General features: G+C 48.5%; 2 protein-coding genes across 2 annotated transcripts; one reads left to right on the plus strand and one right to left on the minus strand.

Annotated features, from left to right (window-relative positions):
- Positions 1–2,647: 2,647 nt before the first annotated feature.
- On the plus strand, positions 2,648–14,473 carry ILF2 (interleukin enhancer binding factor 2). The gene is made up of 15 exons (XM_083477400.1): positions 2,648–2,804; positions 4,526–4,585; positions 5,184–5,226; positions 5,718–5,822; positions 5,974–6,051; positions 6,575–6,677; positions 6,785–6,850; positions 7,293–7,409; positions 7,666–7,744; positions 8,944–9,031; positions 9,883–9,944; positions 10,042–10,156; positions 11,268–11,358; positions 13,678–13,848; positions 14,340–14,473. The coding sequence occupies exons 1-14, from the start codon at positions 2,800–2,802 to the stop codon at positions 13,836–13,838; spliced, it is 1,173 nt and encodes a 390-aa protein (XP_083333526.1). The 5' UTR covers positions 2,648–2,799; the 3' UTR covers positions 13,839–13,848; positions 14,340–14,473.
- A 490-nt stretch (positions 14,474–14,963) lies between these two features.
- On the minus strand, positions 14,964–21,721 carry SNAPIN (SNAP associated protein). The gene is made up of 4 exons (XM_083477435.1): positions 21,456–21,721; positions 18,523–18,569; positions 16,314–16,432; positions 14,964–15,432 (listed from the first exon to the last, which is right to left on the minus strand). Exons 1-4 carry the CDS (start codon positions 21,632–21,634, stop codon positions 15,328–15,330), a joined length of 450 nt encoding a protein of 149 aa, XP_083333561.1. The 5' UTR covers positions 21,635–21,721; the 3' UTR covers positions 14,964–15,327.
- Positions 21,722–22,156: the final 435 nt, after the last annotated feature.

Raw genomic sequence — 22,156 nt, forward strand, 5'->3', positions numbered from 1 at the left:
GCAAAGAATGCCTCCAAGCCGAACGCACTGATCAGGGAGATAAGTCACAAACCGAGTGACCTCCTTGACCTCCCACTTTTGCAGAGCACCCTGGAGGCATCCAGGGAATTTTAGCATCGGAAGGGCGCGCGCCAGGCGTCATCTCATCCTCCTAAACTACAGTTCGCAAGGTTCTTCGGAGGAAGTTGTGGGCATGACCTTCTTCTTCTTCGGCGATGCCTCGTAGCCGAGTAAGATTGTCTTCCGTTTTAACAATGGTTTTAACAATGAGTCCGTAAGTGACTGTGGAGGCCAGGCATAGGCAAACTCGGCCCGCCAGATGTTTTGGGACTACAACTCCCATCATCCCTAGCTAACAGGACCAGTGGTCGGGGTGATGGGAACTGTAGTCCCAAAACATCTGGAGGGCCGAGTTTGCCTATGCCTGGTGGAGGCCAATTCTGGACCCACACATCCTTCCACAGTGGGGACATTGGTTTCCGGACAGGAGTTGATCATGGTGTGGATTTGCCAACCGTGCCTTCCTCTTAGCACGCTTCTCCCTTGCGTCCTGAGTTCGAGTGTCTTCAAAGCCCATGACACCTTTGCTAAAGGCTGTTCTCCAACTGGAGGGCTCACAGGCCGGTGTTTCCCAGTTGTCTGTGTTTATACTACATTTTTTGAGAGAGTCTTTAAACCTCTTTTGTTGACCACCAGCATTACACTTTCCATTTTTAAGTTCGGAATAGAGTTGTTGCTTTGGAAGATGATAATCAGGCATGACCAACACCTCGATAAACACTATTTTGATGTCTGGGCTACTTCATAATTTTCTGCAAAGTTTTTTTTAATTAAAAAAATCATTTTATAATGAAAATACTGACCCATAAGGAGCAGAGGGGTCTGAAAGGTCTTAGGGAGTCCATTCAGAGTGCCTTGCTCTCTGCATGCCTCAAAAGTAGGGGCCTAGTATTACGCTCAACAGGTGAGCACCGAGTGCGAATTTCGCCATCTGAAGGACAACACTGCCACCTGTAGGACTGAATAATCCTTCCTCCCTTGCTTGCTCCAGCATGTACCAGCTCAGACCGAAAAGAACACACAAGGAGAGTTGTAGAATATAACAACCTTTGATTGATAAAGGTTGATTGATTGAATATAACAACCAATTGAAAGGGATCTGAAAACTGAGCAATGGGGGGAAATGATAATATATGAAATAGAGGAATATATTGGATGAAATGTGTGATGTAATCGAGGAATATGTATCGGGTGAAAATTGTGATATTACACCGTAGGTAAAAGGGATGGCTATGAAAACAGCACGGAAGGGAAGGTGGGAGGTCAAATTATAAGATGAATGCATAACCAATTTGAGGTTTGAAATTAGTTGGTCAAGGTTATGAAAATTTAATAAAAATCTTAATAATTAGAAAACAGAGTTGTAGAGTTGGATGGGACTTGTTCCAGCCCATGTTCATAACAGGAATCTTGCAATGACTGTATACTAAAGACTGTAGCTCAACAGGTAGAGATCTAGTAGTAGATAGGTAGCCGTGTTGGTCTGCCATAGTCAAAATAAAAAAATTCCTTCCAGTAGCACCTTAAAGACCAACTAAGTTAGTTCTTGGTATGAGCTTTCGTGTGCATGCACACTTCTTCAGATACACAGATACTTCTTCAGATTGGGTGTATCTGAAGAAGTGTGCATGCACACGAAAGCTCATACCAAGAACTAACTTAGTTGGTCTTTAAGGTGCTACTGGAAGGAATTTTTTTAGGTAGAGATCTACTTTGCATGGAGGACCAGGTTTAATTGCTGACATCTCCAGGAAGGGCTGGGAAAAACCCCAGGAGATCTAGACTGGCCAGTGGTCTGAATCAGTATAAGGCAGCTTTCCATGTTCCTGATATATGGGTAAAAATTGTAGGAGATAAGGACCTTACTGAAATCATGATATGCTACATAACACTTATCAAAAAAAGAAAGAATATTTGTCTGTTTTTGATACACCCATGCCGGGTCTTAGTAATCACACTGCTGCAAAATAATGTGCTGCGTTGACTTCAACAGAGTTTTTAAAAATTAATTTAAATGTTTTCATTAAAATAATCCAACTCGAACTAATTTTAAAAATACCAGGCTAGCAGAGGATGGTTTCGATCCATCGACCTCTGGGTTATGGGCCCAGCACGCTTCCGCTGCGCCACTCTGCTGCTTGCGAGCAAAATGCTTCACTGATGCTCTATAAGTGCCGCACGATGTTCTGCGCGTGCGCGCTAAGCACTATTGTCTCCCTCTTCGCTCGCTTCTTTCGGCGTCCTTCTCTCCCTCTAGCGGTCTCCAAAGAGCTCCGCTGCCCAAAAGCCGCACATGCGCATTCCCCACCTCCCCTTGCGCGGTCCCTCCTCCCTTCCCGCTCCCACTAAGCCCTGCCCTATTGGTCACACTTCCTGCTACCAACTTTGCCATTGGCTCACCGCTCGCGGGGCGAGCGCGAGTCTTCCGAATGACAGACGGTCCAAAGGAACCAATGAGATGACGGAAGCAAAGACGCGGGCGGGAAGCCACTGAGGGACACGAGGACGGGATTGGCTGAAGGAGGGGAGCCGCGGCGGCAGCCAATAACGGCGGCTGCTACTGCCTAAGGGGACCAATAGCGGTGCAGCTTGTTGCGAGGTGCGCAGAGCGGCGGGCGCAAGTGTAGGCCGGGCGGCTTTTCTTTCATATTTCCTCGGTCCCCTCCCCCCACATTCGCCGCACCGTTTCTTTTTTTTTTAACGCCGGAGGAGCAGCGACGGTTATTGCTCGTCGGAATCATGAGGCGAGTAAAGGGAGGGGGGGAGAAATGGGGAGGGGCTGGCACGTGGCGGGGGAGGGGAATTGGGGGCAGGGAAAGGGGAATGGAAGGATTGGGGGTCAAGGCGGGCGCTCACTTTTTGTGAGGCGGGCGCTTATTGGGGCGAACTGTGCTCAATAAGCAGGACAGGGAAACCTCCGAACCTCCAGGGACGGAAAAGTCTGCTTTTCTACCTGAATATGGGAGCGCGAGAGAGAGAGATAGACTGCTGCTGCGCTTGGAAGCTCCACCTCCGGCTGGCGTCTGCCTGCCCTGTCCCCCTGCCAAGTCCATATAACGGGGAGGGACAGGATGGCTAAAGATGGAATTCCCGTTGCCCCTCCTAAGGACGCATGGAAGACGGAGCGAGATTGTTTTCTCCTGCTCTGGAGGGCAGGACTCGAGATTCCAACAGGGGTCGGACTAGATGACCCTTGGTGCCCCCTTCCAACTCCCACAGTACAGTGGTACCTCGGGTTACAGACGCTTCAGGTTACAGACTCTGCTAACCCAGAAATAGTACCTCGGGTTAAGAACTTTGCTTCAGGATGAGAACAGAAATCGTGCTCCGGTGGCAGCGGGAGGCCCCATTAGCTAAAGTGGTGCTTCAGGTTAAGAACAGTTTCAGGTTAAGAACGGACCTCCAGAATGAATTAAGTACTTAACTAGAGGTACCACTGTACTATCATTCCAGGAACAGAAGAAGAGCCCGGCTGCTGGATCAGGTCCCAATGCCCCATCTTAGTCCAGCATCCTGGTCCCACAGCTGCCCCAAAGGGAAGCACACAAGCAAGATCCCCACAACACAAATAGCCGCCTTTCCCTTTCTGGCCACTGGCATTCAGAGGCATCAGGGCTAGTAGCCATGGGTACTTTCCTTCTCCCATGAATTTGCCAAATCCACTTTGATGGACACCACTGTCCTCCTATGGGAGCGAGATACAACAGCTAAAGGGTGGACCCCCAAGTACAGAAGGAGTCTATTTCTCTGAAATAGTCAGATAATGGGTGGGGAGAAACAGGATAGCCAAAGGATGGACCTCTGTGTACAGAAGTAATCTACCCTCTCAGATAACAGAGGTGGGTGAGGTAGCTGAAGGTGAGGCTTCCAGGGGCAGATGCAGTCTACCTCTCTGCAGTCGGCAGATAATAGGGATATAGACTTCACAACAAGAGCGGGTTAGGCTTGGGGCTTCATGGGCCTTGGGTGTTATTGAGCTTCAAAAGGCATATGTGACTTCATTGGATAGTTACAGGTAGGTAGCCATGTTGGTCTGCCGTAGTCGAAACATAATAAAATAAAATAATAATAAAAAATCTTCCAGTAGCACCTTAGAGACCAACTAAGTTATTGGTCTCTAAGGTGCTACTGGAAGGAATTTTTTTATTTTATTCACTGGATAGCAGAAGGAAGTGAACTTAGCATAACTGTTGGTCTGCCCAACCTGGTATTGTCAACCCCACACTTGAGGACCCTGTGGCCCGACAAATGTTGCTAGACTCCAACTCTCATCAGCTCCAGCCAACATGGACAATAGTCATGAATGATGGACTTCTGGATGGAGGGCACCAATTGCCTGATGCTTAATGTAAATGGGGGGAAAGGGTGTAAGGAAACAAACCTCTGGGAACAACTGATAGCAGATTGTGGCTCTTGCTTGTACTTATGACTTTCCCCCCCTTTCTTCCCCCATGATTTCTTTCAGGGGTGACAGAGGCCGTGGTCGTGGCGGACGCTTTGGTTCTCGGGGTGGTCCTGGCAGTGGGTAAGTCCCACATGAAAGTTAGGCATCTGTCCATTTCTAGCAGCACAAACACAGGAAACTGCCTTATATTGTGCAGGGCCATTGATCCATCTACCTGCCGTTAGTCTCCACTAAAGGCAGCGGCTGTCCAGGGTTTCAGGCAGGGTTCTCTCCAGGGAATACTGAAGGAAGCCCACTGGTCTATTCAGCAAAGTTTTACCTGCAGTGACTGGAAGCAGGTAGGCGTTCAGACAGGAGACATTTCCATCCATACAAGGCCAAAATGGATCAACTGAAACAGTGTGTCTCGGTAGACAGAACACACTATGGTTTAGATGGCCAAGTTTTCTAGGCAGGAAGCCTCATTGGTTCTGCTGCTGTGGCTTCCTCCCAAGCATGTGTGCCTACTTGGGAGTAACTCGCTGAATATACTGGTACTGAATAATCACACATAGGCTTTTGGTGTCAGCTTCACATTCTTCTTCCTTATAAAATCCCTTGAGTAAAGTCAGGATAACCTAAAGAACATGATCAAACCTGTGACATAGGTCTTGAGTGTACTGTAAACTCTGGCAAGAGCAAAATCAAAGTTCACCTTCCTATGTTAACTGTGTTTCAGGTTCCGGCCCTTCGTGCCTCACATCCCTTTTGACTTCTATGTGGTAAGTAGGCCTGATGGGTGCTTTTGAATGTGGCTGGCAGTCCTAAGTTTGAGAAGTTTGTCTTGGGAAATTAAAAATCAACCCAGCAAGCTGTGGGATTGGAGAACATGGAAGCTTTTTGGATACAGCCATGAAATGGTGCGCCTGCATTCTCAAAATATGCTAGGGAAAAAGTAGTGCCCAGGGTTGACATCAATTTTTGTAATGCCTTGGAGTAGGAATCAGACTTTTAGACCCACACATAAGTACACATAAAGAGATGGGTGAGATCAAATTGGAGGCCCTACCTTGTCTTAAAAAACAAAAACTGTCCTGTTTGTTCAATACCTGCCTGTTGTTGGTGGCTGTGTTATGTGCACAGATTGCTGTTTGGTGGTGCTGAGTGGTGAAACCACATATATGAACACTGCTTAAATGGGACCACTGAGGATGAACATAGTGCACTGTGTGTGTATGTGAAAGTCTTCATAAAGGTGTCCTCCTTCCTTCAGTGCGAAATGGCTTTCCCCCGTGTGAAACCAGCCCCAGATGAGACTGCCTTCAGCGAAGCCTTGCTAAAGAGAAATCAAGACCTTGCTCCCACTTCTGCTGAACAGGTGTGTGTGGTTTTGACTGGATGTTTGATTTATTAATATGTTAAATTTTGCACAGCTGCCTTGAACGGCCAATTGCACATTAAAATACGGTATATAAATCAGGTAATAAACAAATAGCCACATACTACTCTATTTCCCCCTTCTGTACTAGGCTTCTATCCTCTCTCTGGTGACCAAGATCAACAATGTGATTGACAACTTGATTGTGGCTCCAGGAACATTTGAAGTGGTGAGTCAGTCTTCACTGAGAAGACATTGGGAGAATACTCATGTTTATCAAGGGAGTGTGTGTTTTAATCTGAAGGGTTGTGGTTTGCTGTGAGACTTCTCTCAGTAGACACAATTGCCAAACTGGGATTGAAACAGAATCTCCGCTGAGCCAACCTCCAGGCAGGATCGCATCAGTCCCTGTAGCCTAGATTTCAGAGTGACTCAGGCAACAGCTTTTTTAAAGTTTACATTTGAATTTCTGAGCAAGTGCTATGGGCACCATCTCTCTCCGTTCATCTCTCTCCCCACTCCCCAGATCAGCCACCCCAAAAGTAGCAGGCTGTGAGTCTGTAAAAAACATAGAGTTGAAAGAGGAAGTGGGAAGGAGGGTCACTTTTCCAACTTCCTTTTTTAGCTCTATGTACTTGGGCTTGGAGGCTTTGTGGGCCAACTTGGGAAGATCTGAACAGCATATTTATGTGTACATCTCTCTCTCTCTCTCTCTCTCTCTCTCTCTCTCTCTCTCTCTCTCGCCTTACCAGCAAATCGAAGAGGTTCGCCAAGTGGGCTCCTACAAGAAAGGAACCATGATGACTGGCCACAATGTGGCAGATCTAGTTGTGATCCTGAAAATCTTGCCCACATGTAAGTTTTCGTATTCGCAAAGGGAAGGGAAAATGGCAGAGTGGGGTGGGGAGTGTGTTCTAATGGAGCCTTCTGCAATGAATTTTGACTTCTGCTTCCATCCACAGTGGAAGCTGTTGCCGCCTTGGGAAACAAAGTTGTGGAAAGCCTGAGGACGCAGGATCCTGCTGAAAGTGAGCAGCCCGTTTTGTCTGCCATTGCCCTGTTCTATGCATCAGCACACTCAGTGCTGCATTCCAAGCAAAATAACCCCAGGGGGAAAGGTATATGCTAGTGGCACAGCCAGGAAACAAATGGACACTTGAGGCGCTTCGGGAAAACACCTGTCTTTTGCCTCAAATGCAATTGGCTGGATTTGGGATGGGAAGACTGTGGCATTCCAGATACTGCTAGACTGCAAGTCCCATCATCTCTTATAATTGGCCATGATTGGGCTGCTGGGAGTTGGAGACCAGCAACATCTCAAGGACTACTGATTTGGGCAAGATTCACTACTGGGGTCCAGAGTACTATCTGGTCCACAATACAGAGAGAAATCTCACCAAGCATTGAGATCTGTAGCTACTCTTCAGTCACTTCTTGGCTCATTTCATCCCTGGTTTTTTCTCCCCTTAGTCCTGACCATGCTCACCAATGAGACCGGCTTCGAAATCAGTTCTGCAGACGCAACAGTGAAGATTCTTATAACCACTGTGCCCCCCAACCTCCGCAAACTGGATCCCGAGTTGCACCGTAAGGAAATCCAGGCAGTTTGTTTTCTCTGCAGTGGAGGGGCGGGGGGAAGGGCAGGATGGATGGAGGTTGACCTTGCTGAAATAGGTTGTGCTTTTGGTAGAAGAGTAGAAAAGAGCAACCTGCCCAGAGGGCCTTGAGTGCTGTTTTTATTGGGTTGAGGTGTGTGTGCCGAGCATAGAAGGCAGGAGTGTTTCCCTGCTGAACACAGTTTCCCTAATGCTGCCACTTCTGTCGTCTTCTCTCCGCTTACCAGTGGATATCAAAGTGCTTCAGAGTGCTCTGGCAGCTATCCGACACGCTCGCTGGTTTGAGGAAAACGCGTCTCAGTCCACGTAAGTCTCGCTCCCTTTGTGCCTGGGGAGTCACCTTTCCTCCTCTTGCAGAGGTGGCCCTCCAAGCCTTCTAACCTTGCTTTTGCCCCCAAGGTGTTTTTTTTTAAAAAACAAAACACCTAACTGCAGTGTCCTTGAGCTCTGATAATGTCGCTTGCTGTCTGCATGTGGGACAGAGAGGTGTGTGCAAGAAAGTAACCTATGGCATAACGGTTATATTTACATTTGTTCCTACGCCCACTTTTGCCTCTGCCCCCCGCCCACCAGAAGGGAATGCCGCCTTCAGGCTCAAAAAGGTTCTCCTGCCCTTGTGGAAGGACATAGGGGAGGAAGCTCCCCAATCTGTAAAACTTAAGGCAGACTAGGGTCAACCTTAGCTCTTACACTGGGAAACATCAAGGCTTTGATGCATCTCTGAGTTTGGACTTGCTCCAGTTGCTTGCTTCTGGTGCTCTTGGTCCAGGTCCTAACCCCTGGCAGAACTCCCATATCTTGGGGACGTATGTCTATTCACAATGAGCCTCCTTCTGATTCTCCGGACTCTGGCATGGGGGCAGTTGAGGCACAAGGATGAGGTGTTCTTTGTGTAGATTTGCTCGCTTCTAGTGCTGCTTGTGCAAGATTCATGCCTTTGCAGTTGGATCTCTTAAGCTGGCATAAGAGCAGAGTAGCCTTGCTGGATCAGACCAAAATGTCAGTTTAGTCCAGCATCCTGTTTTGTAGAGTGGCTCACCTGATGTCTCTGGGAAGCCCACAAGTAGTATATGAAGACAGAAGCCACACTTACACACAGAATTTGCCCCCTTGCAGATGTCATTCAGAGGTAAATACCTCTAAATAGGGAGATTTCATGTAGCTTTTGTGGCTAATCCACCAATGGACGCCCTCCTCTTTAGTAGTATAGAGTCCAGTATTCTAGAGAAAACCATCACCACCATTTGTTTTAGAAAATTTATAAACGGCTTGATCCAAACACACACACACCCCCAGCATGGTTCAAATAAATAAAACATGGCTACAACCCACAAGCTAATTCAAAACAAATACACACACAAACTATCATAAATAAAACATGGCTACAACCCACAAGCTAATTCAAAACAAATACACACACAAACTATCATTTTAAAACAAAGATAGTATCAACAACACAATAGATAGATAGATATTTTGGGGATGACATTGTTACCTTCTTTCAGAGTGAAAGTCTTGATCCGTCTGCTGAAGGACCTCAGGATGCGGTTCCCAGGCTTTGAACCCCTCACACCCTGGATTCTTGACCTGCTGGTATGTGGAGAGATCAAGGGCAGGTGCTTGGCTTCCACTGTGGGCTGATTCTCTAATGGTGGCTGCTTCATGTTATGCTTTCTTGATCAAAACATTCAAGGATCCTGTTTTTGCAGTTGGGAGAAGCTTGGCAGCAATCTGCAGCCCTTTTTCCTGTGTGACAACACTTTGAAGTTGTAGATCAGAACTAGGACTGATCTTTTTTTAAAAAAAATCATGAATTTTAAACAGTTAAGGAAGGCAGAGACGATGAAGAAACAGGAAATGAATGTGGAGACTCCATTGGGTCAAAGACAGTCTCCTGAATAATTTAATCCATAACGTAGTGCATACTTAGAAGGGTTGTTTTTCATTTGCAGGTAATTGCATAAGATTGAGTTGCTCCTTAACTTTTTCCCCCTGCGAATATAAATATTCTGCAGGGAAGGAAAGGGTGACAGCATATTTACTATATATACTGGAATGTTGTGTGCTGTGCATTTGGACACCTCTTTAGGCAGTGGAACCAATTTGCTGCATGATGTCTCCTGAGATCAATGAGCAGCTTTTCACTTACCTTTGGATCCAGTTGGATGCCATTTTGAATCAAGATGGTAGACTGAACCTTGCCAAACCACCGATTTCAAAACTCCACTGGTTTTCGTTTGTTTCCTAAAATTCCTGAGCAGCTCCAGGTATGAAGCTGCCAGTGCTTAGTGAAATAAAATGTTGAACTGTCTTCTCAGTAAGCCCAACTGAATTTAGTTGGAATCCTTTCCCAAGTCAACACAGACAGAATTGTATTGCCAGTAACTGGGGAAGCAGGATGGAGAAAACAAAGCTCTACTATTTGCTCTTCTCTTTGGTTCTAGGGACACTATGCTGTGATGAACAACCCCACAAGGCAGCCCTTGGCTCTCAATGTTGCCTACAGGTATAGTCAAAACACTTTTAAAATTCAGGGGGGAAGAAGAGAATTTGTGTCTTCCAAATGGGGTATTATTATTACTAATCTTGCTGCTGCTTCGCAGGCGCTGTCTTCAGATCTTGGCTGCTGGGCTCTTCCTTCCTGGTTCTGTTGGCATCACTGACCCCTGTGAGAGCGGGAACTTCAGAGTCCACACAGTTATGACCCTGGAGCAGCAGGTAACCCATCCCCCTTTTTTAATTGAGATACCGTATAGTGCAAGGATTTAGGTTGAGGGGGACATCTGTACAAGAATGTACAAGAGGGGTTGAGGACCTGTGGCTCTCCAAGTGTCGTTGGAACCACAGCTCAGCATCGTCCCTGACCGTTGGCCATGCTGGCTGGGGCTGATGGGAGCCCATCAACATCTGCAGGGCCACGTGATCCACACACACATACACCAGTTACATTTGCATGCACATTGATATGCGATCCTTGATTGGTTGGGATATGGTCTGGGAAAGGGGGTGGGGATCCTGTGGCCCTCCAAATGCTGCTGGACTCCCAGCTCACATTATCCCTAGCCACTGGCCCTTCTGGGGCTTATGGGAGCTCAACACCACATGGACCACATGGAGGACCATCGCTGGTATAGTGGCTATAAACATGAGCTGAAAGCCCTTGCCTCTGCCACAGACTTAGTATACAGTGGTACCTCAGGTTACATACGCTTCAGGTTACAGACTCCGCTAACCCAGAAATAGTACCTCGGGTTCAGAACTTTGCTTCGGGATGAGAACAGAAATCGTGCTACAGCGGCAGCAGGAGACCCCGTTAGCTAAAGTGGTGCTTCAGGTTAAGAACAGTTTCAGGTTAAGAATGGACCTTCAGAACGGATTAAGTACTTAGCCCGAGGTACCACTGTACATGGCTTTAACCAAGCCTCTACTCTTAATAACATTGGCCTGCCTGCCAGGGCTGCTTCAAAGTAAACTCTGCAAGAGGTGTTAACTATTCAAATACTTTTTGGGGGCAAGATAAGCACCACACCTCCAACTTCTCAGCAAATTTTGGCCTCCTACAAAAAATTCTAATCCTCATGGCTAAAATGCTTGCATAGGATTGTCAGAGTTGGACCCATAGGTTTCACACCTGCTTTGAGATGCTTTGCAGATTACAGAAGCATGAAGTTCAACTACTGTGTGTCCTGCACTGTTTGAAGAGGCAAGCGTGTGTGCCCTTGCTGTCACTCAAAGAGAAACGTGCTGTGCAGGTGGATTTGCAGCCCAGAGAGGTCCTGAAAGTGCAGGGAGGGGACGATGTGTGACTGGTCTTTCTATTTCCATCTAGGACATGGTCTGCTACACAGCCCAAACCCTGGTCCGCATTCTCTCCCATGGCGGATACCGGAAGATCCTCGGGCAAGAAGGAGATGCCAACTGTAAGTAGGAGCTCTTGGAAGGAGCTGCGGCTCAGTGGCTGGAGCATATGTCCGGGATCTCCTTGTTGGGCTGGGACACCCTCCAGACGGAAACCTTGGAGAATGCCAGTCAGAGTAGACGGTATAGAGCTAGATGGACCCAAGAGTCTGACCGGGCACAAGGCAGGTTCCTATCTTGGAAAGACAGATGGAAAGTGGAGCTCTCTCAAACAGTTTTGCTGGGACAGGCCTGCTCCATCAGGCCTCCTCTCCTTCAGCTGTCACCTGGGAGCAGCTGTTTCATCAGACTGCCTCCATGGGAGATAGGAAGAAGGGCTTACTCACTCCTCTGTTCCATCAGGTGCCTCCTACCCCTGAACTGGGCCACCCGGCCATTATAAAAACAACTGTTTAAGAACCAGTGCCCAAGACCCTCCCCCCATTCCTTTTGTGTGTAGCGTTCCTTTAAATTTCAAGCATACAGGCAGGGTCTGTCTTGTTTTAACTGATAGTACATAAGCCAATCTGGGAACCTTTTTGGCCAAAAGTCAGGGTGCAGATATTCTAAATACCGTATTTTTCGCTCGATAACACGCACCCAACCATAACACGCATGTAGTTTTTAGAGGAGGAAAACAAGAAAAAAAATATTCTAAGCGAAACAGTCAATGTATGATTTTTGTGGTTCATGCTGTGGCCACAGACATGTGATCTGACGGTGAGTTTGGGGTAGCCCAATGCAAAAATCCTGAGGATCCATGTGGATCCATGTTTGTAACCACGTTTTTGCACCACTGCAGCCCCAGGCAACAGTGGGTGCGTGATTTTTTTGGTGCAAACTGTAGCCATGGACATGCTATGTGATCTGATGGTGAATTTGGGGTGACCCAGTGCAAAAATCCTGAGGATCCATGTGGATCTGTGCTTTGTAACCACGTTTTAAGTGGGGAGGGAAGGAAAAGCACTCAAGGGACAAGAAGCACGTGTGGAGCAGGCTCTGCTTCTCTCCCTCCCCCCCCCCCCATAGCGAGCTGAAAACCTTTGCTGGAGGGACAGAGAGCCTGCTTGCTTTAAAGGAGCCTACCGGACAGGAGCCGCTTACACGAGTGTAAGCGGCTCCTGTCCGGTAGACTCCTTTAAAGCAAGCAGGTTCTGCTTCTCTCCCTCCTTAGCAAGCTGAAAATCTTTGCTGGAGGGACAGAGAGCCTGCTTGCTTTAAAGGAGCCGAAAGCAAGCAGGTTCTGCTTCTCTCCTCCCCCCCCCCCACCCCTAGCAAGCTGAAAATTTTTGCTTTAAAGGAGCCAACCGGACAGGATCCGCTTACAGTGCTTTGCTCCTTTAAAGCAAGCAGGCTCTGTTTCTCTCCCTCCTCCCCCCACCCCCCTTAGCGAGCTGAAAATCTTTCCTGCTATTTCCAGGAAAGCGGGAGAAGAGCCGCTGAGTAGAGACGAGAGAGATACAAGAGAGCCTGCTTGCTTTAAAGGAGCCAACCGGACAGGAGCCGCTTACACGAGCCAACCGGACAGGAGCTCGCTTTGCTCCTTTAAAGAAGCAGGCACTCTGTCCCTCTTTCCTCCCCACTCAGCGGCTCTTCTCCCACTGGAAATCACGGAGGAGGGAAGCATTCGCTCCGTAACACGCACAGACATTTCCCCTTACTTTCTAGGAGGAAAAAAATGCGTGTAATGGAGCGAAAACTACGGTAAATAAAAATAATGAATGGGGGCATTGGCACACATTATTACTCAGTTATTGTAACCAAGGAAGTAACTAGTCTTTACCTCTAGGCAAGTGAGCAGCAGCAGCCTCTGGTGTTAAAATATTATTGGCTCCAAGTCTTATGCTAGAGGGATCGGGTGGTCTACATATAGGAATAAAGCCACACTTTGTTCTACTACATTGCAGCCTTTGGCTGTAGCTGAGGTGAAAGATGTTTAGAAATAGGCAACGGAAATACAACAGGAGAGTTATCTTAGGGAAGATGTGCCATGGCCGACAGATGGCTTGCCAGCAGCATCAAACAACAATCCTAATCACATTTAATCTGAGTGTAAGCCCCATTGAACTTGGTGTGACTTAAATTCAGAATAAGACAAGCATAGGATTGCATGCTGGCCCTCGGCTGCTTGTTCCTCGGTGCACTTAGCCCAGGTATTTGGAACCCATGGCCCTGTGGGTGAACTACAACTCCCCTCATTCCTGGTCATAATTGCTAAAACTGCTGGGAGTTGTAGTTCAGCAACATCTGGAGAGCCAAAGGTTCCTGCTCGAGTGCAGTGTTCGTTGTACAGGCTTAACTACCTGACTCACAACCACCCTGGAATATTCCTTGTTTCGCAGACCTGGCTACCGAAATGTCTACCTGGGAAGGTGTGATTGTGACCCCGTCGGAGAAAGCCTACGAGAAACCACCTGAGAAGAAGGAAGGGGAAGAGGAGGAAGAGAACCAGGAAGAGACTGCTACCGGAGAAGAGGAAGAGAGCATGGAAACCCAAGAGTGACCTGCCAGGTGTGATGTGGCGGATTCAAGGGGGCAGCCCTCTCTAGTTTCTCTCACCCCCGACAGTAACACAGCTCTCCCAGCACACCTGATTGATAGCTGATTATGCCAAGAGCTCCCTCCTCCACTCCAGCCACCTTTATTCCCTCTTCCTGGCTTCCCTTCCACTGAGCCCGTTGACTTGGTGTCTATTCTGGATATGTTCACCCTGGTGGTGAGAGCTACAGATGGCACTCTATCCCACACCCTCTTGGAGTTGCATGTGCTTTCCAAGGCCAAAGTTAAATCTCCTAGGTCATACTTTTTACCCAGGACCCCTTGAAAGTTGGTGTGCCTGCTTGTTTTATTTGACTGGTGGGGGGTGGGGTGAATAAGAGACTAGTGACCCCTGGATAATTATGGTGTGGAATACCTGTGTTGCTTAGAATGCTGATTTAGAAGCAAAGAGGAGGGGAAATGGCCTGAGCTGGTGTTCAAGAGCTGTTTTGCTTCTGTCTTTCAGTGACCTCCCCTTGCCTCTGCTACTGATGGATGAACAGCTGAAGAAGGCCAAACCTGACTCCCTTTTCTGTGTGTTATTCTAATTGTCTTGTTTTTTAAAATTCTTGCTATTAAAATTGTGTTTTCCTTTTAAAAGCTGTTAGTTGGTTTGTCTGTCTGGGTGCTGGATCTACCAATTGGTTACATCAACTGATAAGAACCAGGATCTGTTACAAAAGTGACCTTCAGAAAGTGGTCAAGCTCCTAAAATGGCAACTTTTTAAATGAAAAGGTTAGCAACTCTTGCAAACTCTTAGCTATCTCTTTATTTAGATCAAGAGTGAGAAGTAAGAGACTTTTTTTAGCAGAAGAAATAGTAAACGGAGCTGAAACCAAGCTTATTGGGCACTGAGCACCAGGCTTGGAACTTCAGGCCAGGGGATGCTCAAGAAAAGCACAAAATCTATTTAAAAGTCAGACTTCCAGCGCGTTGCTATTCCCAAATATGTCCCTTAGCTTGGATCATCTTTGTTCCCATTTGCTTTTCCTTTGCATGAAAAGTTTCTGTGACTAGCAGCTTAGCCCAGCATTCCCTACAACAGCTTTCAGAGACCCCCAAAGTACAACAGACTGAGCACAGGAGGCCTTGTCCCATGTTAACTAGCAGTGAACTTTTATTGCACAAGCAAGAGGCACCATTCTTGGCCACGTTCCGTGTCACTCTGCAGCCATAAGCAGGCCCAATTGCACCAACTCCACCTGAAAGAGTACCTCGGCAGGGGGAAGCATGATAGGAAATTTGTGCCCAAAACCTTTCTTTCTTTATGAGATGAGGAGTCTTCCATATGCAGGAATTCCTGTCCGCGGGGCAGGAGCTTTCCCTAGCACCATGCAGTGCCCAACAGCCCAACTCTTGTATCTTTCTCCGTGTTGTGCTTAGAAGCTGGCAGCATCCGTAAGGAAATGGCAGCTCTGGAAATTGCACCACTTTTCCCTTAGGAAAGGTCCTCTCATTTGCTGGGCGAGCCTTGGGGGTAGCTACCGCCGGCTTCAAGCATGGCTTTTCTGCGGGCAGTCTCCTTCGCTATACCATGGCTGAGCCTTCTCAAGCGCTCCTGTAAAGGAGAAGAAATGGTTTCAGCAAGAGTTTCATAAGCAGTGAAGGCAGCTCCATTTACAAGTTCTTGAGGTGCAGGAGACACTCGCCAACTGGGCAGAGCTACGTTGTTGTGCTGCCAGCCCTTTGTACCATAGGTTTTCAGTCAGGACTTGCACCTTCCAACAATATCTCGGTGAAAAAATAAAGGGTCAGCATTCTAAATAGCCTGCATGCTGGTCCTATAGTCCAAGGGCGAGGGAGAAAGAGTATCATAGCAGTTAAATCAATCCATAGTGTTAAGTGCCATCCATAATATCTGGAAGGCAGTGGGTTAACAAAGGAGACCTTCAAGACCTCTTTTTTCCCCCAAGCACATGCTGACACCTCCGCGTGTTTCTATAATTACTGGGGCTGAAAAGGACTATAGGAGATGTTGAGCATGGAAGCTAATGAACAACCAAAACTAGAACAGAATCAGTGTAATGTGCTTCTACATGCCCAACCTCTAGGTCCCGATTGTCACAGTTAAATATTTTTATATTGCAAATCACCCTGTGACCCTCAGATACTAAGGGTGGTATTATAAATTTAATAAAAAAATTACAGTCCTGAGTTTCCAGGTAGGAATGCAGCAAACTGCCTTAAACCAGGTCCAATGAATACTGTCTACTCTCGCTAGCAGCAGCCCTCTGGAGTTTCAGGCAAAGAGTCTTTTTCCCCCCTTCCACCTACCTGAAGAAGCTGTGGGTCAAATACAAGGTGTGCAAGGCAGATTTTCTACCACAGAGCAGTGAGGGCCTACTCTGGCTGCCAGCTCCAGCAACTTAAAGAGCTGCAATATGTTACATAAGAGGAAGGTTGGTATAAAAAGTCCACCCCTCTCTCTCACACACACACCTGAGCATTTTGCAGAATATTATTAACAAGGACAACTCTGCGCCGGGCATTGAGCAGCTTCTTGACGTAAGGGTCCAGGTCGAGGGCTACCTTCTGGTCTTCGTTGATGCGACACAGCTCTAGTTGGGGAAGAGAGGAGGGGGAAAGGTTTTCAGGCACGAGTCCGATTGGGATTTGAACCATGAATTTCCACATCGCCTATGGCGGAGTAGACCTCAGCAACTGACCTACAAGGGAAGATCTAGGATTAGTTGTTAACATTTATTTTACCCACCTTTCACCATAGGTCCCAGGGTGGGTTCCGACAGTTTGAAATTCAGAATGTAAAACAAATTACAGCTGTAGGAATAAGGTGGGCCCTGAAAACACACATTTTGGGCATCAAAAGGCCCTGAGTTCAATATGAGATAGTGCCAGTTGGCTACTAACATGCCCTCCAACACCTATCAATCACAGCCAGCAGGGCCCAACAGGGGTAGATGGGAGTTGTAGTCCAGAGACATTTGGAGGGCCTACTTTTTCCTTCCCCTAAAATAAAAGATGCCACACAGATTCAACACTATTCCCTGGAGGTGTATGGTGGGGAAAGATCTCACGATTGTTTACAGGAGCACTGTTGTTGTTGTTTAGTCGTTTAGTCGTGTCCGACTCTTCGTGACCCCATGGACCAGAACACGCCAGGCACTCCTGTCTTCTGCTGCCTCCCGCAGTCTGGTCAGACTCATGTTGTTAGCTTCGAGAACCCTGTCCAACCATCTCGTCCTCTCTCGTCCCCTTCTCCTTGTGCCCTCCATCTTTGCCAACATCAGGGTCTTTTCCAGGGAGACTTCTCTTCTCATGAGGTGGCCAAAGTACTGGAGCCTCAGCTTCACGATCTGTCCTTCCAGTGAGCACCCAGGGCTAATTTCCTTAAGAATGGAGAGGTTTGATCTTCTTGCAGTCCATGGGACTCTCAAGAGTCTCCTCCAGCACCAGAATTCAAAAGCATCCATTCTTCGGCGATCAGCCTTCTTGATGGTCCAGCTCTCACTTCCATACATCACTACTGGGAAAACCATGGCTTTAACTATATGGACCTTTGTTGGCAAGGTGCACTATAATATATTATTGGCCTTCTGCTGAAAGCCAGAGTGCATATCCTTGCCGGTAGGCATTGGCTAAAATTTAAAAAGGGGATAGGGTCTATTTTAGCACTTTCTGCTTTCAAGGAGATGCTGAGTCTTAACAACAGGGTGACTCCATCTTGGAATCAGGGAATGCTACATGTTATTGTAAGTATGATCTTTCTTTGGACTTTCTTAGTTTGTTATACTTTCTCACCACATGAAATCTCCTATTTTAAAGCATTGTTTTTGTGCTGATCACACTTCTGCCTGGTATGCCAAACTACCCATTCAGACCCCTCGCCCTCACTACGTAACCAGCACCACAAATATCAAACAGAGAAAAGCCTTTACAACTCTGCAGCTCCAGTCTATGTACGCTGCCATAGGTGAAAGATGCTATTGCCAGATCTCCCTATGAAGAGAGAGTTTGCCCATGTGCCTGAAGACTTACCCCATTACTTACTAGTTTGCCCAGTCTACTAGGACTTAAGAGCAGCTTTGTTCAAAGATTTAAATCTCCCAGTTAGATCAATTGGGTATTTAATTAACTTTTTATTATAGGATAGCTCCTCCTACACCTCCGAAAAAGTGGTCTCTTTTGCCTTTAGAGAGCAATTTTAAAGAGAAAGGTTTATAGGGATGAAAAGCTAAATTCTTCAGGGGAGCAAACTCTTATCTGACAAAATGTCTGATTTTAATAATTATTTTAACTGTGTAATGTATTTTAACTTTTATAACAGCTTCAGCTAGACTAAATAAATAACAATTTTAACAAAATTGGCCCTTCAGGGCAGAAACTGCTGCTTAGAGAGGCCTCTTCTAACAAGACACTGCAGACTCTTTACTGCTCAGTGAATATGGGGCAGTCATTGCTTCATTTCTCTAGCAGGTGGGGCAATACTTAAGTCCTCTTGGATATGATTCCAATGAGCTTATACAGGAAGGAATGAAATATTTTACAAACCAATATTGAAGTTGCTGTTACTTCCTGGTTGGGATAAAAAGGGGTAAAGTATTTAACAAATCCCAGAAGCAACCAGTTTCTTCTGCCCTCCCAGTTATGTTCTCATCAAACATTCTTCCCGCTGTGCAGATATTTTTACCTGTGGCCAGGCTGTCGATGTGTTCCCGCAATTCCACTTGACTCTCCCTGCAAGGAAAAACAAGAAAGGAGTATAACAGCCTGGGAGTGGGGTGGGGGGAATGCCACGGAAATTTACTAGCTCACAAAAAATAACGTTCATGCCGGAGGACCGGGCTTCAAAACCCCATGCAGCCAGGAAGCTCACTGGAGTGACCTCAGACCGGTCACCATCTCTTCCAGCCTAACCTACCTCACAGGGTGGTTGTGAGGATAAAATAGAAAACCACATGCACCACCTTGAAGGAAAAGTGGGTTAAAAGAGTAATAATGAACTAAAATACCAGAGGGAGGTTTGTTCCCTCTCACGGGGTGAGGGGCCCACAAATAATACGAATCAAAGGAGTCTGGAGAAAAGCCACAGCTCATTGATAAAAGTGTCTGTCTTGCAAGCAAAAATTCCCAGGTTCAACTGCTTTTTCCAGGTAGGACTGGGAGACTCCCTGACTTGAAGCCCTGGAGAGCCACTGCCGGTAAGTGTGGACAATACTGAGCTAGATGGACTCTGTATAATCAGGGTCGGATTTGGGTTTGATGAGGCCCTAAGCTACTGAAGGTAATGGGGCCCTTTATATGTCCAGCTGTCCTTGGTCAACAACAAATTGTCGCTCTTTTTTGTGTTGCATATATGCTATATGATAATTTATGGACCTAATAGATATCTAAAGCCATTTGCACATAACAAAATATGTATTTTATCAAAGTAATTGTCGAACTAAAATACAATTAAGAAGTATATTAATAGTGAAATAATTATTAAGCTCTAACTTAAAATGATTTTTTATTCATAATAAACTTAATAATGCAAACCTATATTTTTCCTTTAAATTTTTTGGGGGCCCACAAGAGAGTGGGGCCCTAAGCTATAGCTTGTTTAGGTAAAGGTAAAGGGACCCCTGACCATTAGGTCCAGTTGTGGCCGACTCTGGGGTTGCAGCGCTCATCTCGTTTTATTGGCCGAGGGAGCCGGCGTTTGTCCACAGACAGTTCTTCCGGGTCACGTGGCCAGCATGACAAAGCCTGGCGAAACCAGAGCAGCGCACGGAAACGCTGTTTACCTTCCCACCGAAGCGGTACCTATTTATCTACTTGCACTTTGACGTGCTTTTGAACTGCTGGTTGGCAGGAGGAGGGACCGAGCAACGGGAGCTCACCCCGTTGCGGGGATTCGAACCGCCGACCTTCTGATCGGCAAGTCCTAGGCTCTGTGGTTTAATCTGGCACTGCACGGTATAATCCTGTGAATTCTTGTCTTCAGATATGGGGAAGGCTTCCTCCCTCGGAAGACGGCAGCAGGGCTTGTTCTCTGCTGCTGCAGAACTTACGGAGGGAAATACACTTTAGAAAGCTGCATCCCTATTGATCTACCAACAGGGGCTGGGCAGGGTAGAGGAGCTGCACCTGGCTGACTTCTACCTGCCAAGGCGCACATCTATCAAGTACTGGCACTGGGCCAGGCAGCCGCTTTGGAGAGGCTGCGTTCCCTGCTCTCCGCAGGGGCGGGGCTGGCGCGAAGCAGCTGCACCTGGAGAACTTCTGCCTGCCAAGGCGCACATCTATCAAGTACCGGCTCTGAGCCAGGCAGCAGCTTTGGAGAGGCTGCGTTCCCTGCTTTCCGCAGGGGCGGGGCTGGCGCGAAGCAGCTGCACCTGGAGAACTTCTGCCTGCCAAGGCGCACATCTATCAAGTACCGGCTCTGAGCCAGGCAGCAGCTTTGGAGAGGCTGCGTTCCCCGCTCTCCGCAGGGGCGGGGCTGGCGCGAAGCAGCTGCACCTGGAGAACTTCTGCCTGCCAAGGCGCACATCTATCAAGTACCGGCTCTGGGCCAGGCAGCCGCTTTGGAGGGGCTGCGCTCTCCGCAGGGGCGGGGCTGGCGGGAAGCAGCTGCACCTGGAGAACTTCTGCCTGCCAAGGCGCACATCTATCAAGTACCGGCTCTGAGCCAGGCAGCCGCTTTGGAGGGGCTGCGCTCTCCGCAGGGGCGGGGCTGGCGCGAAGCAGCTGCACCTGGAGAACTTCTGCCTGCCAAGGCGCACATCTATCAAGTACCGGCTCTGAGCCAGGCAGCAGCTTTGGAGAGGCTGCGTTCCCCGCTCTCCGCAAGGGCGGGGCTGGCGCGAAGCAGCTGCACCTGGAGAACTTCTGCCTGCCAAGGCGCACATCTATCAAGTACCGGCTCTGGGCCAGGCAGCCGCTTTGGAGAGGCTGCGTTCCCCGCTCTCCGCAGGGGCGGGGCTGGCGCGAAGCAGCTGCACCTGGAGAACTTCTGCCTGCCAAGGCGCACATCTATCAAGTACCGGCTCTGAGCCAGGCAGCCGCTTTGGAGGGGCTGCGCTCTCCGCAGGGGCGGGGCTGGCGCGAAGCAGCTGCACCTGGAGAACTTCTGCCTGCCAAGGCGCACATCTATCAAGTACCGGCTCTGAGCCAGGCAGCCGCTTTGGAGGGGCTGCGCTCTCCGCAGGGGCGGGGCTGGCGCGAAGCAGCTGCACCTGGAGAACTTCTGCCTGCCAAGGCGCACATCTATCAAGTACCGGCTCTGAGCCAGGCAGCCGCTTTGGAGAGGCTGCGTTCCCCGCTCTCCGCAAGGGCGGGGCTGGCGCGAAGCAGCTGCACCTGGAGAACTTCTGCCTGCCAAGGCGCACATCTATCAAGTACCGGCTCTGAGCCAGGCAGCCGCTTTGGAGAGGCTGCGTTCCCCGCTCTCCGCAAGGGCGGGGCTGGCGCGAAGCAGCTGCACCTGGAGAACTTCTGCCTGCCAAGGCGCACATCTATCAAGTACCGGCTCTGGGCCAGGCAGCCGCTTTGGAGAGGCTGCGTTCCCCGCTCTCCGCAGGGGCGGGGCTGGCGCGAAGCAGCTGCACCTGGAGAACTTCTGCCTGCCGCGCAGCAACTTGCCTGACGGCGTGGACGTGCGTGTCCAGCTGCCGCACGGCCGGCCGCAGGAACTCCAGCAGCCCCTCCGCGAAGAGGTCTCTGGCCGCGGGGCCAGCCGGGCTCGCCGGACCCGAAGGAACCGCCGCCGCCGCCGCCGCCGCCGTTGTGCTGGTTGTTGTTGTCGTTGCCGCCGCCGCCATCGCGCTTTACTTGACTGGCCGCCGCAAGGCCTGCCGGGACAACTTTGGTCAAGGGAAGCGAGAGCAACGCCGCAAAGGATCACGGGAGGCCAGAGAACGGCCGAGGAACGGGGCGGGGGAAGGAGAAGGCGGGATAGCTGAAGTCTCGCGAAGAGTTCCAAGGGAAGGACGGGAACGCCGCCAGTGGGATTGTGGGAAATGAAGTCCTCTGCAGGCAGCTGGGAAATGTATTAATTGTGAAGCTCTTTGTGCTTCTTTTTTTAACAGGGTTGTGTTGTTTTTTTTAAAGTAGAACATAGAGAGAGGGTTGCGCTTTTTTTTGGCGGGTGACTCAACTTGCTACATGTATCATTCTTTACTCAGACTGGAAATAAGGCGCCTTTTATGAACGCTGTGGGATTGCCAGTGCGTTTAAATCTGTTGCTGTGACTTTTTTGCATAGCTTAAGCCCTGCTGGAATCCCCTTCACATATTAATTCGTGGCTGTTGTGAGGATGAAATGCCCCCTTGAGGCGAGAAATA

Source organism: Podarcis liolepis, assembly GCF_965112155.1.
Source record: "Podarcis liolepis genome assembly, chromosome: 15".
Taxonomy (NCBI): Eukaryota; Metazoa; Chordata; class Lepidosauria; order Squamata; family Lacertidae; genus Podarcis; species Podarcis liolepis.